A 16,673-nucleotide genomic window follows, 5' to 3' on the forward strand; every position below is an offset into this window, starting at 1 on the left:
ATGTTGGGAGGATAGTAGATATGTGTTGTGCTTGATAAATGTGCTCTCAGTACTGCTGTGAGAAAGTGAGATAGATCCACACGTCAGAAAACAAGATAAAGCACAACATCTGTTCTTCTCTTCTACCTCTGTGAGCTTGTGGGAGTTCTTTCCTGTTCCCTCATTTCCTCATCTATAAATCTAAAATAACACAGGCTTCCCTTACTGGAAGTTGTGTAAGCAGCTCATGACTGTACAATGTTAAAACCTGGAAGGGAAGTGCACTAGGAGAGCAAAATATATTCTCTCCATAAATTATAGAAACATGGCCAAACAAAGTGATAGACAGAAAAAATCACTACAAATTCTCCTGTCTCCTAATTACCTGGGTGCATCCCTTCTTTTGGTTATCCCTGACTGAGAAAGGGCTTGTTTGTAAACACTGGGATTCAGGGGTGGCAAGAAATCTGGAAAAGCCTTTGGAAATTAGGCTGAACAGTGGCTCTGCGCTTGTGGCTGCGATTATGGGATGTGAAACCAGGTGATCCCTAAGCAGATGCCCAAGTGAGCCTGAGTCATAGGTGAGCCCTTTGCATCAAAGGTACAGGTACCTGCTCATGACCACTTGCCTTCTGTGTTGGTGCTTTATAGGGCTGTTGGCTCACAAGAGTTCCCTACACTGAGGATCAGGCAGCAGGTAGAGGGAAAAGCGTTATCTCTGTAACTGCAGCCACTGTGTTGGGTAGAGAGGAAGTCAGGTTTTGGAAAAGACAGAGATCACCTTTCCCAGAGCAACAAGAGGATTGCAAGGAGCTAGAAGACTTTTGTAGGTGTAAAGCCTGTTAGGCTGTCTTTGAAATAACCTTTCGTAATGAACCTGGGATTCTGTTATGCTGTTGATTATTTAGTTGCCTACACAAAGCTGATATCTTACTTCAGGCTTAAATCAGGGCCTGGCTTATATAACAGTAATTCGAATTGTGGTTTTGATGGCAAATAAACGTCATTCTAGATGAGGGTAGAAAATCACTCCGATGCTGAGTAGATTTGTCCCCTGAGCCACCTGGTAGATAGCTTGGGCTTGAGTAACATGGAGAAGCTGTATGGCATCTCTGATCCGCAGTGAGGTGTTCCTCAAAGCTTCTTGGCATCTCTCCTGTGATTGTTCCTAAAATGCACACCTTGGTTATATGCCAATTGTATAGCACTACCACATCAACTACTCAACTGCCCTGGTAAAAATGAAGCAATAAAAGCAATTGTTAGACTCCCTTAAAGTGGTTGAACTGTTATAAAGCTCAAGCAGCTCCAAGGGCTGATTGACATACAAGCCAGTTCAAAGATCACTGAAGATCAGATGCTGAATATCACCAGATGTGCTAAAAGCTCTTACAAGTGGACAAAACAATCGCTGTCCTGTATGGGCAGTGTCCAAGCTGAGTCAAAGTGCTGCACATCAAACACAATGGCACAATGAGACTGAGTGGAGAGGGAACAGTGTTCTGAGGGATGCAGCAGAGTGTAGAGGCATCTGCAGTCCCCAGTTTTAAATCACTGAGTTCAAAGGTTCTCCCTGACTACAGAAACCCTGCAAATCCAGTACCTTCAAGTGGCTCCTGCTCTGGCATCCCCTTACAAAGTGCCTCTCTCTCTCAGAGCTGCTCAAGAACCCTGTCTTTGTGCTTAGGCACTTGCTTAAATCCTGGCAGTGGGAAACGTGCTGCCATTTTTGCTTGCTGGTTGGGAAGCACCTCATTAGTTATGTCAGAGATACATTTAAAATGTCCATTATTTTGTTCTCTTTGTCCAGGGGATTATCTCTGAAAGCTGTTTCGGTTTCCCAGCAAGGAATAGACCACAATCAGGTCTCTGATTTGAACGTGGGTTCTGGAGGATTTTAAAGCTGAGAGGGTCTGCTGCAAGTCCTTCACCAGACCTCTTTCATGCAAACACAAATTGCAATCAATGCGTCACTTTTCTGCCTTTTCACCAGTTCAGATGTAGCTCCCGATGCCACAGGTGCCATCACTAGGCTTCAGAGTTAACAGTTCTACTAATGACAATTCCAGACTGTGTGGAAAATGAGACAAGGACGGCAAGTTAGGGTCCTACCCGGCATGTCTTCTCTGCCACCGGGGCTTTAGGAACGACTGAGGTGATTCTCATCCCCAGGAGCGGAGCACGGGGCGGAGGGCGAGCACTTGGTTGGGGACACCGAGGGCTCGGGCAGCCTGCCTGTCTGTCCGTCTGTCTGCTCATCTGCCTGCCTTCCACCGGCGGCCGCTCCTCGGTGCCGGGCACGGCGGAGTCCCCCGTCCCTCTCTCCCAGCCGGGGCCGCCACCCCCGCCCCGCCGCGCTCCGCCCCCGGGGCCGCCCCAGGTACCGGCGGGGGGGCGGCTGCGCCACGCGAGCAGCGGCCGCGGGACCCGCACGGCTCGGTTCGGCTTAGCTTGGCTTGGCTTCGCTTATCTCGGCTCGGCGCTTCTCCACCACAGGTAAGAGCCGCGGCCCCGCGGACAGGGATCCTCCCGCGCCGTCGGGGCGCTGCCTTCCCCTCGAAAGTACCGGGGAGGGGGCTGCCGGCGGGGACTCGCCGCGTCTCACCGCCCTCGCCGGGACCCAAAAACTCTTTCCACCCTCCTCGCACCGTGCGTCGGGGCTGTCCCCGGGCTCCGCGGGCCGGCGCAGGGGGCAGGAGGTGCCCGGCCCCGGGGGCAGGAGGTGCCCGCGGTGCCGGTGGGTGCGAACCAGCGGGCGCTCCGCACCCCCGAGGTGCGGTGTGACGGGCAGCCCTCGGGAGCGACGGGGCAGAGAGGACAATAGCAGTTCCAGCTCTAAAATAAACATTTCCCAGCAATGCGAGGCGATATAATAGTCCTTTATCTTTGAAATATCCTGAGCACGGGGCGGGGGGGCGCGGGGGGGAGGCTGGAGAGCGGGGCCTTCCCAGCTGTTCCCCGGCTGGTGTGTGACCCGCCCGTTCCCGTCACGCTGGGCATTGCTCGGCTTGGAGGGTGCGAGCAGGTAACAACACAACTACCCAGCGATAAAGCACTGCCGGGGATCGCGGTGCCGTTGTCGCTGCTGGGGAAGGGTAGAGACCCGGGGGGGGTGTCGGACTGCACAGCCCGCCCGGAGCTCCCACCACAGAGCTGCTGTTCGGCAGGACGGGCGAAAGACCGGACTTGGGTGTCCACCCACGCTGCCCTACGGCACTGGACAGTGAGTCCACTGCACAAAGCCAAACGGATCAATCATTCTAATTTAGTTCATAAAAACTCTCCAGTTTGTCCAGTATCTGCTGTACAAAACACACATTTTTTTCCCATACTTTCTGAGACTACACGTTTATTTTCCCCAGTGTTTTTTCCGTGCTCCCAGCAGCCCGGCAGTGCTGCTCATCTGATGCAGGGGGTAACGTGCTGTGGGACTGCAGGGCAATATCACCAACACCAGCATGAGTGGTTCCACCTTTTTGCTTCCCACAGCTCTGCCTTCATGCTGTCCTTTCCTTCTTACAAGCATGACATGTTGTGTGCTTATGCAGTGCATCAGGTTGATCTGACCTAAATTAAGTCTAACCTGTCAAAAAAATAAAAAGTGGAGGTTAATTTTAGCCTGGATTTTCCCTTGTCCTGAGACAATATAAGAATGTGGCCTCGGAATATGTGTTTTTGTGCAATTCTTTGGTGGCAAATCTGGTTTCAACCTCTCCTACTGTTTCCCATTGCTTATTCCTTATCCAGAGCTGTACTCTCAGCTGTTCAAGTAACAGTCTGTGGGGCTTCACAGTAGCCCAGATTAGCTCTGGGTTCAAATAAACATCTTATAAGTGGGGGGTTTTTTCCCTCCCAAGGTAAAAATGTCACTGGAACTCTAATTTGGAGTTGTGTAACTGTACCCAGATCATGGGAGAACTGGTATTGGTTTATAGTGGGTACAAGATTGAATCCATACACTGCTGTATGGAAGTGTATGACTAAAAGGCTTTTATTTCCTGCTATTTACCTTTGCTATCCTGGAAGTGGTTGCATATGCATTCACTGAGACTTCGGTATGATCACTGTCTTCAAGACAGTTTTATCAGAAGAATTTATAGTGTAAGTCAGAAGAGAGACAAATCAAGCTTAAATCAAGCTTCCTTCACAATTTTGACAAAATCCTACTGTCCCCCTTGCAGATCTGATACACTTTCAGGTAACAAATTGAGAACACTTACTAGCTCTAGGTTTTACAGCAGTAGTTCTTGCTACATCTAGGTGTAGCAAAGGAATACATTTAGTATTTGTTAACATGATAGTTGTTGTTTTCCTGTAATAGTCATGTTAGTTGACTTGTGAGTGGTTCAGAGATAGTTTTTCCTACCTTCCTTTTATTTTGATGCAGCCCCAGATTAAAATGGGCAGGTCTCAGCATCACATTTCAGGGTCTTGGAACCACCCTGGCTGGTTGTAGTTCCACAGAAGGGCAGTCCACTTGGCCCTCCCCAGCAGGTCCATGTCTGTCTGTTACTGGTTTGGCTGAGGAAACAGGTTTTTTTGAAGCATTCCTCAATGTCTAACATTGAGAAGTATCCTGAACTGGTCCTTTCAGGTATGTTTTTTGCTGTAAAAATGTATCTTGTGCTTCAAGTTCTGCCTATTTAGTGAGCTCCTGGAAATGTGTGCTTAGCTTAGTGCAGCATGGTAGTGTTTGATATTTGATGGAAGCATTAAGTTTGGAAGTATTAGCTAATTAAAATGGGGGAAATGGGGGATGCTTGTTGTAATCCCAGTTAGCAGGTGGCTTACTTTGCAGCATGGAGAACATCATAGCACAGAGAAATGAATTAACTTATTCATCATCGGTTTTCTGCTTGGAAGAGGAGGATGAAAGGCAGCAAATTAAACTTCATCACTGCAGAGGCATCCTGAGCTGGCCCTGTCTCTGTGTAGTTCTGGTGGTTTCTACAGGACAATACCAGTCTCTGGTCACCTGATTTGGTCAGGACAGCAGCTTACTTTTACCTCTAAGTGAAAGGTTTTAGACCCAGTGATGCAGAAAAATCTATAGCGCTGTCTCCTGCACACTGGTGGAGGGGTGTCTACGTGAATCTGCAAGTGGTTTCACTCTAGCTCCAGATAGGATGAGTTGCATCACAGATAGGATGAGTTCTGTCATGTACCTGAACTTTCCTTATCTTCCACCACCGTGGGAGGGCATGGTCATGGCTTTCTCCATGGAGGGCTGTATCCCAGTGCAGAATGTAGCTGTACCTTGCCTTCCAGCTGGGAAAGGATCAGCAGGGACTTATTTGCATGTGTCTTGTAGCAGAGCTCGTACAGATTTGTCTTGTGTGTTGCCCAGAGTTCTTTTAGGTCACTGTCAGCGTGTTCAGCAGTGAGATACTGGGAAGTACTTCACTATTTCCAGTTCCTTATTGGAGAACCTGAGGCAGAGCTGCAAGGCTGGAGAGCCCATGAGAAGGAGACTGAGGTCTGTTGTCTCGGCCATCACTGCAATGTTTGTGACAGGAGGGAAGGGCTTTAATGATGGTGCGTTTTGTAACAGCAAAATCAACCTCGTCGGTCCATGCTGTTCTCTGGATTTGGGGTCAGCCTCAGCTAGTGATTCTGTAGGCCTAGAAATTGGCTGGCTCCTGGGGTTCCAGAATTCAATGGAATATTCAGGGCATTGTGGAAGTCTCTGCATCCACTCTTTAGTGTGTAAGGAGGATATAAATCCCCTGTTCTGCAGCTGAACTAAAGGTAGTTATGAAGTTAGAGAGTTGATGGCAAAAAAGTGATATCTGCTGGTTCTTGACTCTTGTTCCACAGCCAGAAAGCTCTTATAAACCTTTTTAAAGCTCTTTTTAAAGCCTCTGTTCCCAAATCTAAATGGGTAATAGTAATAAATAATCACTGGCATTGCTTAGAGGTTTTTTATCTTTCAGTTGTCGTGCATATATTGAACTTATTTGTAGCATGTAAATTCCAGAGCAAATCCACTACAAGCATCTTCCTGTAAAGACTTCTGGAGTCATCAATAAAGGCATTTTAGTTTTTGCTGACAAGATGATTATTTTTAAAGGAATAAACATAGACTTTCTATGTAGAGAGTTGAATTATCTTTGTTCTAGATCTATCAATTGAGTTAGTTAGATGACACCCCAAAATCAAGTCCTGGATGGTACTGAAGTGCAAGCCAGAGGCTGTCACAGAGAGCAGCTGTTGCAGAAGGCAGGGGTATGAGAACAGGAGGAAGTGTAACCGATACCAGAAAACGTGCAATACTTTGGGCAAGAGCAATGTGCAGCCTTGTTGCCAAGTGAGGTGATTGTCAATTGTGTGGGTTGTGAGAAAGGATTTCCTTTTGATCCAAGTTCTCACCTGGAATAGGTGGCTGCAGCTTGTTGTTTACATAAGGTCCGAGTTTGCCCACGTGTTTTGTCAGTCTCCACAAGGCAAGATAATGTAAGTCAAGATGACAAAAGGTGGTGTGCCCTGGGTTACTGGAGAGGCAATGCACCAGAGACAAATTTGGCCTTTAGATTGTATTAGCCATAAAAAAGATGACTAAATTCTGTTATGCTTTTCTGCTCTAAATCCGGAATGACTATTACTTTGAGGCAGTTATTTGTGTGTAGATGTGCTGTAAGTGGCAGACATTTCCATGTCCTATTACAGTTGCCTTTGCAGCACAGTAGACTTTGATCCAGGCTTTGTGCAAAACACCAATGTGTACAGATATATTTCAGCTGCTCCTTGGTTCCATTTGCTTTGCTGCCTTTCTGCAGGAAACGTGTGATGATTCCTATTTAAGGTTTTCCATCCACTTGTAAGATTGATCTGGAATTTTTATTTTAGCTTAATCAAGATAATCTCCCTTTAATAAACTTTAAACTGATGGCTCTAAATATCTGCTGCTATCTTAATATCTGTCAATAACTCAAGCACTGTTTCTATTGTCTTTGTACACTACAGGACTTTCCTCTTTACCTTCTGGGAAGGAAGCTCAGACCTTACACAGCAGTGTGTTCCCAGCCTAACCTGTCTACCCATTAGTCTCCTACCTACTATTCCCTAATATTCTCATTATCCACCTTTATCACAAACATTTTAATCCTTTTGCTTCTACATCACAGGTTCAACAGTGTGACCACTCTATTGATTCATATACTCACAGCAAAGCCTTCATCTGTCTCATGGATTATAGATCTAAATTGGTAACTATCGCTTGCTTGCAATATTTATTAGCAGTTATGTTACTTGCTCACACTCTGTTTTCTGCTTCTGATAAATCTCTCTTGTAGTACAGCATTTGTATAAGACTCCATAAGGTCACGGCCTTATTTCCTTTATGAGCTTTATTCTTAGGATGGCACACATTGGCTGTAAAAAAAATTTCCATTGATTGATAGAAATTTGATTCAGAATTTAATTTCTGAAAAAGAATACAAAAATATTTATTTTCCAATGACAGAGCACATAAAGGAATGAGTTTTTATAATAGAAAATTAGCATAGATGTATAATTTGTGAAGTAGAATATTTTAATTTAAATGCACTTTTAAAGACTCTTTTTGGGGAATAAAACCCTACAAGGTATTCACTCTTTCAAAAAGAAGTTACACTGCATGTTAGTAACATCTCTCATGGGTTACTGTTAAACTGTAGATATTAGAGATTAAGAAATCTTTTGGTTTATCTACTTTTTTTTTTGCTTCCCTACCACATAACTTACAGAGTAGTTTCCACAGTCTTTTAGCATCTTCAGAGCTGTCTGCAGTTTCTGTAAGAGCCCTGGCCCGTGTGTGATCTATTTGACTTTAGCACAATGCATGTGGGTTTTTTTTAAAACTTTGACCTTTAATTGGGCTCATTATTTCTGCTTTACCAAATGAGTGTGTCTAGTAATCTCTTTTCTTCCTTCCACACTCCTAAGTGCCTATGGATAGCCAGGAGTCCAACAGGTACAGCTGTGTTTGTGACTTTGCCCTTTCTCTTGATGCCTGCTGTTACCATTTATTCCTTCTAGACTGATAGACATCAACTTCTTTCTTAGATATTCTTTCTTGGCTGACCTTGAGCACTGGAAGTCAGAAACAGTACTGTGGAAGTAGGAAAAAAGAAGTTTGGACTCTGACATAAAGGAATGATTTAACACTGGCAGCTCTGTGAAAAAAGTGTCAGGAGAAACAAAGTGGCCCAATTGCTGAAAACACAGAAATACACACATAGAAAATGAGGCTGGACCCAGCCTGGAGCAACTGTCATAAGATCTTTGACTCTTAGAAATATAGAGGGGTGGTTTCACCCCATCTTCTCATCTGCCTGAACAAAGAAATGTGTCTGTGCTGGCAGATGATGATGAAACAGTTAAACAGTCACATTTAAATTGTTACTGGTCCTATGTAACACAAAACATATGTAGGAAATTTAAGTTTTGCCTTTAAAAATGAAGCAGTGACATATTAAAAGATGTTTTTACTGCTAGAAATGCCCAGAAGCTGTAATATCCCAAACACAGATGGTTCATAAGAAATTGAATTTGTTAGTGGGTAGTTTGAAGTATAAGTTGCATCAGTGTGACCACGTTTCATGGTTAACTGAGGTGACTGACAGAAGACAAAGAGACTTTTTTCCAAACTCAGACTTCTTTCTCACAATGTTGTGAGAGAGAATGAGACATGGAAATGGTCATGTCTGTGAACACACCCATGTGGTTGCTAATAGAGATGTGTAACTTGCAAGGGAATGATTGGATTTCTTGTTTCTTGGCTGTGAGAGGATAGAGAAGAGCACCCTCCATTAGTCTGTAGCCAAAACTTCAAGGGGCTGTCAGCACTTGGAGTCAACCTTAGCTTTTTTTCCAGGAAATAAATGAATGGTGAGATACAGGAGTTGATTTCTAGCCAATACTTTGGACAGTTCATGTATTTTACTGAAGTTGGCTGTGGGCAGTAAATGCCCACAGCCACTGCCCACAGTCACTGCCAACAGGGGTGGCAGTGACCACTTCCAGTGATTTCTAAGAGCAGGAACGCTGTGCTGTTTGGGGTTTCACTACAAACTATTTTGATTCTTCACCACGATGTTGGTCACAAATTGAAGAGCACAGCTGTGTGAATCCATCTGTATGACACATTTCAGTGAGCACTGAAAGCAGCAAAGGCTGGTTTCCCATGGAGGTGTCTTAGGGCAATAGCCTTTTTTCTTTTAAACTTCGTTAGACCAAAATAGAAACTAAATGCAGGAGAGCCGCCTTGACCGAGGAACATATTCTTTGGTGGCTAATAAGCTCTGATTAAGATTTTATTGCTTTAGAGTGTTTGCAGCAACCTGCTCTTACGTGGTTTCTTTGTCTAATAAAAGATGAGCTCACACTGCAGGCTTTTTCCTCAATAGGGAAATAATAAGGTATCTTATAGCTACGTAACTGCCTATTTTCCCCAACTATTTGGAAGTGGATGTGTTTGAGACCTTGCTCCCGTTACTAAAGCACATGGGGGAAAAAAGGTTGTCAATTTTAGTATGCTCTTAGCTACAAAGCAGCGGGCAGAGAACTAAATGATGCAAGGCCTCATATTGAAGTGTCCTCAAGGACAATCTGATTGGCAGCTTTTTCTTCTCCCGTGTAATGGGTTTTATGGAATGCGGCTAAATCTTTCCTGTACAGGTATTTTATTAAGGATTATTCCAAGGCGGTCAAAATGGAAACATTCACAAGCGTCTCCTTTGCCCTCTGCATGCTGGTTGTGTTTGACGTGATCTTCTGCAACTGAACACCAGTCAGGGTGTGAAACAGCAGAGATGCTGCTCTATTTGGAGCCATCCTGAATGAACAGTGTATGTCCCTGTGTGCCCAGGGAGCAGGGGGGCTACACTGCCAGCTAAACAGCCTTGGACCAAGGAGGGAATACAACCCCCTGGGAACAATGGCTGTGTGAGCTGTTTGGATGATTTGGACAGGAGCTGCCCGTTGTCATTGTTCCCCTCTGCTGCTGCTGCAGAACCTCCTCCAGGTGCTGGGGGCCTGCAGGAGATGTGATTCCATGGACCTCTCTCTCAGTAGCATAGCAACTGCCATCAGTTCCCACTGCTCTGTCCCCTCTGCTTGGCTCTCTCAGCTGTGTTGGATCAGGAGCTGAACCAACTTTACAAACAGCCCTGCAGAACAGAAGTTGTAGGAGGATTTATTTTTAACTGGGATCTCTCCGTGCTCTGAACCACCTCTCTGTGGGGTACAGGACTGGCATGACTAGGGAGTGCTTGGAACAGGAGTGAGACAATAGGTGAGGAAGAGGGAGGGGAGGAGAACTGGGAGAAAGGTCTGCTGTTTCCTGGCTTCAGAATTCAGCACCAATTCAGGGGCAGCCCTGTGAACACTTTCAGCCTGAATGCCAGTGGAGCTCATCTTCAGTCATGATCTGCCATGAGAGGAGTAACCAGAAATTAAAGCAAAAGTCCTTTCAGTTCCACTCTATTGACTGGGGTGGGGGAAGGGAAAAGTCAAATTTAAGCAAGGGGATGGAATTTTCTTTGAAATCTTTGTGCTCTGACGCTGCCTCTGGTGATTCAGGGCGCTGACCTGCAGCATCTCCAGCGCAGCACAGAGGCAGGCGCAGGCCAGCGAGTGTTGTGCTTCTATGACAACAGCCCCGCACTCCGTGCAAGTATCATTTGATCTTATTTTCTGTGTTGTGCTTCTAACAAAGCTGCTCGAGCTGGCCACATTCTGTAATTGCTTTCTTAACTGAGATCTGAAAGTCACATTCTTAGCCAGGTACACTTCTGATTAGAGCAATCTAGGGGGGTTAATAGAAGCAGCAGTGCTTCAGGTAAAAGATCAGCTTGGAGTGTGCGGATGGATTCTGTGAAAGCAAGGGCAGAAAGAAGATATTGATTCCTGTATGATTAGTGGAATACTTCTTTGTTAAAGGTCTGCCTCTGAATCTTTAAATGACCAGCCTTCAAGTGATGAGGGCTTCTCACTTTTTTCAAGCCTCTGTGAGTGGAATGAAGAAGTAGAGATTTTTTTTTTTTTCCTTCTTCACTTGAGTGCACGAGTGTTCTCAATGGCATTTGTGGAAATTACAATGTATACAGGGAAGATAAATTACTGAAATGGACAACTTCTCACTGTCTTCCAGCTTGGTGATGGTACAAATCAACTAATCACCTGATGCATAATATTTACAACTGAGATTTCTGAGATTAAGGAGGCAGTGAATGGATTGGCCTGAGTGTGTGCATGGAAGTCAGTCAGATGTTGAATTCTTCATTTTAGAAATTCCTGTTATGAACACAACACATGGGTGGAAGAGCTGTTTTCTGATACACTGATGAGAAGAAAATTTGTTCCTGTGTTTTCTGGAGTGTTTCAAAGGACTGTGCAATCCAACAGAATAGCAGCTGAAGTTCAGAAAAGAGTGTATCAGAATTGTGTTGTATCCTACAGAGAAACACTTGTGGGAAGATTTTATTGCATTCAGTGCAGCTGTTCACTATTGAGCTACTGATAAATTGCTTCAGAAACTATCCTTGTTAATGCAATCTGTGAACAAAATGTCTGCTGCACCAGCCCTTCTCTGTGTGAAAAAGTTGCATGTGTTTAATTAGAAATAAACCGTCCTGCATATTGTACTGAAGTTTAAACTGGGTGGGGTTTGGTTCGGTTCCCCTCTGTGGGGAATTTAAGTTAAATTATCATCCCCATTTAAATTGCCTTTGGACAGCATTTTGGTTTATAGCTGTTTAACTACAGTGAAATTTGAACTGCTTGTTTGGGTTTTTTGGGGTTTTTTTCAGTGAATTAGTGAAGTCCTGTGTGCAGGTGAGACTTAGTAAGAAGGAAAGTATTTGGCCACATGGTGAGAGCAGACATTGGAGGGAGTCTTGTTCCCAAATGTGCCTATGAATCTGAGTTGAGGGGAAAATTATTTCCTTGGATGCTGGGAAAGATGAGTATTGGGTCTCCACCCAATGCTTTCTGATACTGCACACAAGTAGCACAGGTCCTGCTTTGGATGACTAGCTCCTGCTCAGACCTGTGCTGTCATTGCCCCAGTTTGCCAATCCTGTGACTCGTTATAAGGAGCCAAGACTTTTGGTTGTTTGATGTGGGGTAGAGTTTGAAACAGCATGAGAGATTAAAAGTATGGTATAGCTGGTAAAAGGTAAAGTTTCCTTTTCCTCCTTTGTAGTAATTTGGTCTGTGTACTTGTGTTCTGCTCTGTACAAACAGAGATGAAAAGTCAGGGCCTTGCCTTCTCCCACTAAGTGTCTGAGTTGCATTCATTAAAGCAGCCAGGGCTGCTCAGTGAGTCCTGATATTTCAGATTCAGCCGTTGTTTTTTGGTTTCTGAATCCAGTTCAGGGTCACAGTGATCTCTGAGGCTACATCTTCCCCCCTCCCCATCCCACTAAAATTCACAATTCTCACAACCACATAATAAAAAGGGATAATTTATCCATTCCAAATGCTACCTGCAGCCACACTGAGCCCTCATATTTTATGCAGGTGCTGTTCATTTAAATTGCAGCCTTGATAGTAGATGGGTGTTGGATAGAGTTAAAATTTCAGCTGAAATTCCTGGTGTTTCATCTTATCCTCTTGCCTTTTTTTTTTTTCTGTAAATGTTGAGAACAGAACTTTTCTAAGGCTAAAATGGCGGTGGTGCATGTGCTAGAAGTTCAGATTTTCCACAGAAGTCATAAAAGGAATTATTTAGGTTTATTTACCTTGCAGACTGCTTGATGAATTGCACGGTTGGCTGCACTGTCAAAGATTTTACTTCTTGGTTGCAGTACTGCAGATTATTGGAGCAACAGAAGTGGCACCCTGCCACAGGAGTAAAGAATGCTGTTTCCCCATGAGTATTTGAACAATCTGCAATAGCCATCTGTTATTCTGTTCAACACAAAGCAGTGCAACAGGTGTATTTCTTGGGTTTGGGAATCTTAGCTGTACAAGTGAATAATAGACATTTAAAGCCAGGATTTAAAAGAAGATTTCAAAGTGTGTTCCTCTTTATTCAGCAGATATAGTGGTTATGACATTAGAAAGTGGCGAGGTAACCTAAACATATGGTACACAGTTAAGGAAAACAAATGCTGAACTGCTCTTAAATCTGTTCTTTTTCCGTGTTTGTCATTGTCTTAGATGGCTTCAGTAACAGATGCCAGATACAGGCAGAAAGATACTTCAGACCAAAATTTTGATTACATGTTCAAGCTCCTGATCATTGGCAACAGCAGCGTGGGTAAAACATCCTTCCTCTTCAGATACGCCGATGACACTTTCACACCAGCCTTCGTTAGCACAGTAGGGATTGACTTCAAAGTGAAAACAGTTTACAGAAATGACAAGCGGGTGAAGCTGCAGATTTGGGTAAGTGCCAGCGTGTTCAAAAATGCTTTACATTAATCCCAGCAAAGATATGATGGTAAAAAATAGCTTGTTTGGAAGTAGATTTTTGGATTGCTGTAGATTTTGGTTGTTCCTAAGTTCTGTGTGGCTGTATCTTTGTATTCCTGCAGTGAGCTGAGTTCTCTGTATTACTGGTCAGAGCCCTGGTATTGTCTTAAGCAGCAGCTCTACGGTCTCAGAAGTCAGTGTCTATTAAACTGCAACAAACTCTACGCAGGTCTGGAGCCCTTTAGTAGCACTTTTTCAGTGAGCAGAAATTCAATGAGTGCTCAGTGAGTGAACTCTACACATAACTTCTACTATTGGTTTATGTCCTCTACATAAGATACTTGTATCTTCCTGCAACTCCTGTACCTGCTCGGCAGTGCCAAACATTTCCACCCAAATCTGCCCCAGCTAAGAGCTTGGTCTTGTAATTGATTTATATACACTTGATTTATAATTAATCTTTAATAATTATATTTAAATGTAAAATTATAGTAATCACATGTGGGGTTTTTTTATTTATTGTGGTGATCTTGAATAGTCACAATAAATAGTGAGCATGTAAAATGAGGATTTTTTTTTTCCCTTTAGCTACAACTCTATAATTTGTATTATTTCTGGGTTGCTGGGTACAACATACAACAAATTACTTAATAAAAGATCCTTTTTGTGTTGTAAAATCCTGACATTGAAACTAACGTGGATAACCTGGCATGAAGCTGTTTGATTTAATTTAGGGTTTCGGTAATAAAAAGGTTTGTACTTCAGGCCCTATAAGCAACTAAAGATGATTTTCATCCAGCTGGTCTTTCTTAATTTTGGAACATGGAATTTTCTAATAAGTTGTGTAAAAGCAAGACAGAAAGCACCATAAAATATTTGGGTTTTTTTCAAAGATACCGGGATTAAAGTGAATTAAGCAATAATCTTAATTAAATCTGTTTGAAGGCTTTGGGGGGAAAAAGGCTTTAATAACCTTAAACTTCTTATGGAAAGAGATGTCAGGTGGATTCCTCAGAGAGTGCTATCTATAGGACCTGTAATGTTGGAGTTACCAACAACACTGTTGATTTAACATTTATTTTTAATAAAAGGTTCATCTCAGTGTTTGACAGTTTCCACAGTAACTCGTGTTCTGTTCTCTCTTTCTGTGCTCATTGCATGGGTCCCTTATGTGAGTTATGATTCAAGGACCTTAACAAAAACATCATGTACCTCTATTAAACCCACAGTGTTTGAACTTGTTTATCTCCTGCCCATCCTGAGATTATATGTTTAATTTCAGCGTGTTCTTCAGAGTACATGTAGTAATAGTGGGGTCCATTAATATACCAAAATTATGTGTTCCTAAGTGTAGGAAGGAAGAGTTTTCTTACCAACCTGTCTTCCAATTACTTTTTAAAAAATTACTTACAGCTGCTATTGAGTTTCTATGAGTGTGGGACTATGTGGCCCCAGTGAACACTTTGCTTTGACCTACAATTTTCCAGTTATGTTGACTTTTTAAATTATGCTCCTCGTGAGCTTGATGTTAAGCCAGGTTTAATGTGAAACCAAGTGAAGAAGGAGAAGTACAAGTGCTTAATTTAACCACTTCAGATGTCTTTATAGAATTCAGAGAGAAGTACTTCTGGGAACCTCTGATGCTCTCTGTCTGCAGAGCCGGGTGTTTCTGAGTTCAGGGGTGCTTGTGGAGCTCTCGAGTGTGCACAGCTGTGGCAGACTCAAGGTGCTCAAGGGCTGTGCCAAATAACCTTGTTTTGTGCTCTGCAAATCTCAAGGTGAGGGGGAAGTTGCTGCTGCTGTGCTGTGATCCAGAGAGATCAGTGGGACTTTCTATACTGGCTGTTGCCTGTGTTGAACAGAAGAGACGATATTCAGGTGCAGTACTCCAGCTACAAACAGTTCCTTGGGTTTTCTTAAAGCTGAGAAAAATAAGTGCCAAACAGCTGCGTGTGAAGACTGACAGCTTTGTCAGTAAATGTCTTTCTGGCCTGTCTTGAACTTTTGTATCTCCAGCAGAAATTGAGGAGCATTTTAAAGCCAGAGGTCCCGCGTTTGTGTTTGCTGGATTTGAGAAAGTCTGTGTTTTGTGAATCAGGATTTGACAAGCTGTCAAATGTGATGATCAAAAACGAGTGCTCCTCTGTTTAATTTTGATGTCATTGATGGGCCTCTTACCTTGCTGACATTAACGCCTCAATTGCCCAAATTGATATTTTAATAAGAGCCCTATCAGTTGTGGCAGTGACCAAGCAGGCTGGGAAATGGTCTGCTTTGAAAAGACTTGAAAGGAATATCTCTTTAGCTTGAGAGGAATGGCACATAGCAAAGATATTCATGATCTTTTTAAGGTAGAATGACAGTGCTGCTGCTAGAGAACAAAACAGTAAAATGGTCCAGAGTGGGCTTACAGTAATAATGCTTTTCAGGCTTTTATTTTTTTCTTTCTTTCTTTAAACAACTCCAAGATGAGTTGACTGTTTTAATTTCAAATATTTTCTGACTTGTTTAGAACTGGTGGTGTTATATAAATTAACTGTATGAGAAAGTTAATTTTGTAGTTGGATGAGATTTTATAATATTTTAAATATTGAATTTAAAAGATTATTTACATAAATACATTAATATAGTATATAGATATTCTAATATCCACATAAATGTAATTCTTGGATTATTTTTTTTTTATGCCACTGCCACCTGTAATAATACTTTCATATAGAGAATCTTCCTTATGATTGATTTGTAAGGAGCCACGGGGTGTGCATGTAGATTATTTCTTTCTTAACCGACAATTTTGTATTCTCAGAGTTGCTAATTACTGATTACTGAAGGAAAACTATTATATTTTCAGCTAGGTATGGTTTTTATTATAAATAAACCTCAAAGGTAACATTATTATATTCTTAGCAAATGCAAACAGCTAATACTTAATGCAGAGTTCAGGTTGCCTAGCAGCTAGAGAGGGCCACTCTGTCCAGCTCCCAATGGAAGCAGAGTGAATGAATAAAAGTGATTTCAGTTTTAGGTGAGAGCAAGGTGAGATTTCTTCTTTTTTTCCCCCCTTCTTCTGTGCATTTGTGTGTCTATTGGTGGTAACTAATAATGGTGATAGAAATAACAGCAGAACTCGTGAGCAGCGCTGAGGTTAAATGCTGAGGGGCAAACTCTGGTCCTTTGTGCTGGCCCAGGCTACATTAATTACATGAACTCTTTACATAGTAACATAAAATAACGGATGGAAAGTCATGGGCAGTGTTCAACCCAAAACACTTGAGCACCACACAATACATACTTTG

General features: G+C 43.0%; 1 protein-coding gene across 3 annotated transcripts in view; it reads left to right on the forward strand.

Moving 5' to 3' along the window:
* Positions 1 to 2,369: 2,369 nt before the first annotated feature.
* The window catches only part of RAB3B (RAB3B, member RAS oncogene family), a 51,930-nt gene continuing 37,626 nt past the window's right edge, over positions 2,370 to 16,673 (forward strand). Inside the window, exons 1-3 of one of the 3 annotated variants that reach the window (XM_027683189.1) lie at positions 2,382 to 2,475; positions 7,104 to 7,184; positions 13,123 to 13,350. In XM_027683189.1, coding sequence (XP_027538990.1) covers positions 7,164 to 7,184; positions 13,123 to 13,350 — 249 coding nt within the window. In that variant the 5' untranslated portion in view covers positions 2,382 to 2,475; positions 7,104 to 7,163. Of the gene's footprint in view, positions 2,476 to 7,103; positions 7,185 to 10,648; positions 10,744 to 13,122; positions 13,351 to 16,673 lie in introns of those variants that run through there. The other 2 variants (XM_027683190.1, XM_027683191.1) reach the window with 2 other exon arrangements.

This window comes from Neopelma chrysocephalum, unplaced genomic scaffold (assembly GCF_003984885.1).
Source record: "Neopelma chrysocephalum unplaced genomic scaffold, ASM398488v2 Primary Assembly neopelma1_64, whole genome shotgun sequence".
NCBI classification, from domain to species: Eukaryota; Metazoa; Chordata; class Aves; order Passeriformes; family Pipridae; genus Neopelma; species Neopelma chrysocephalum.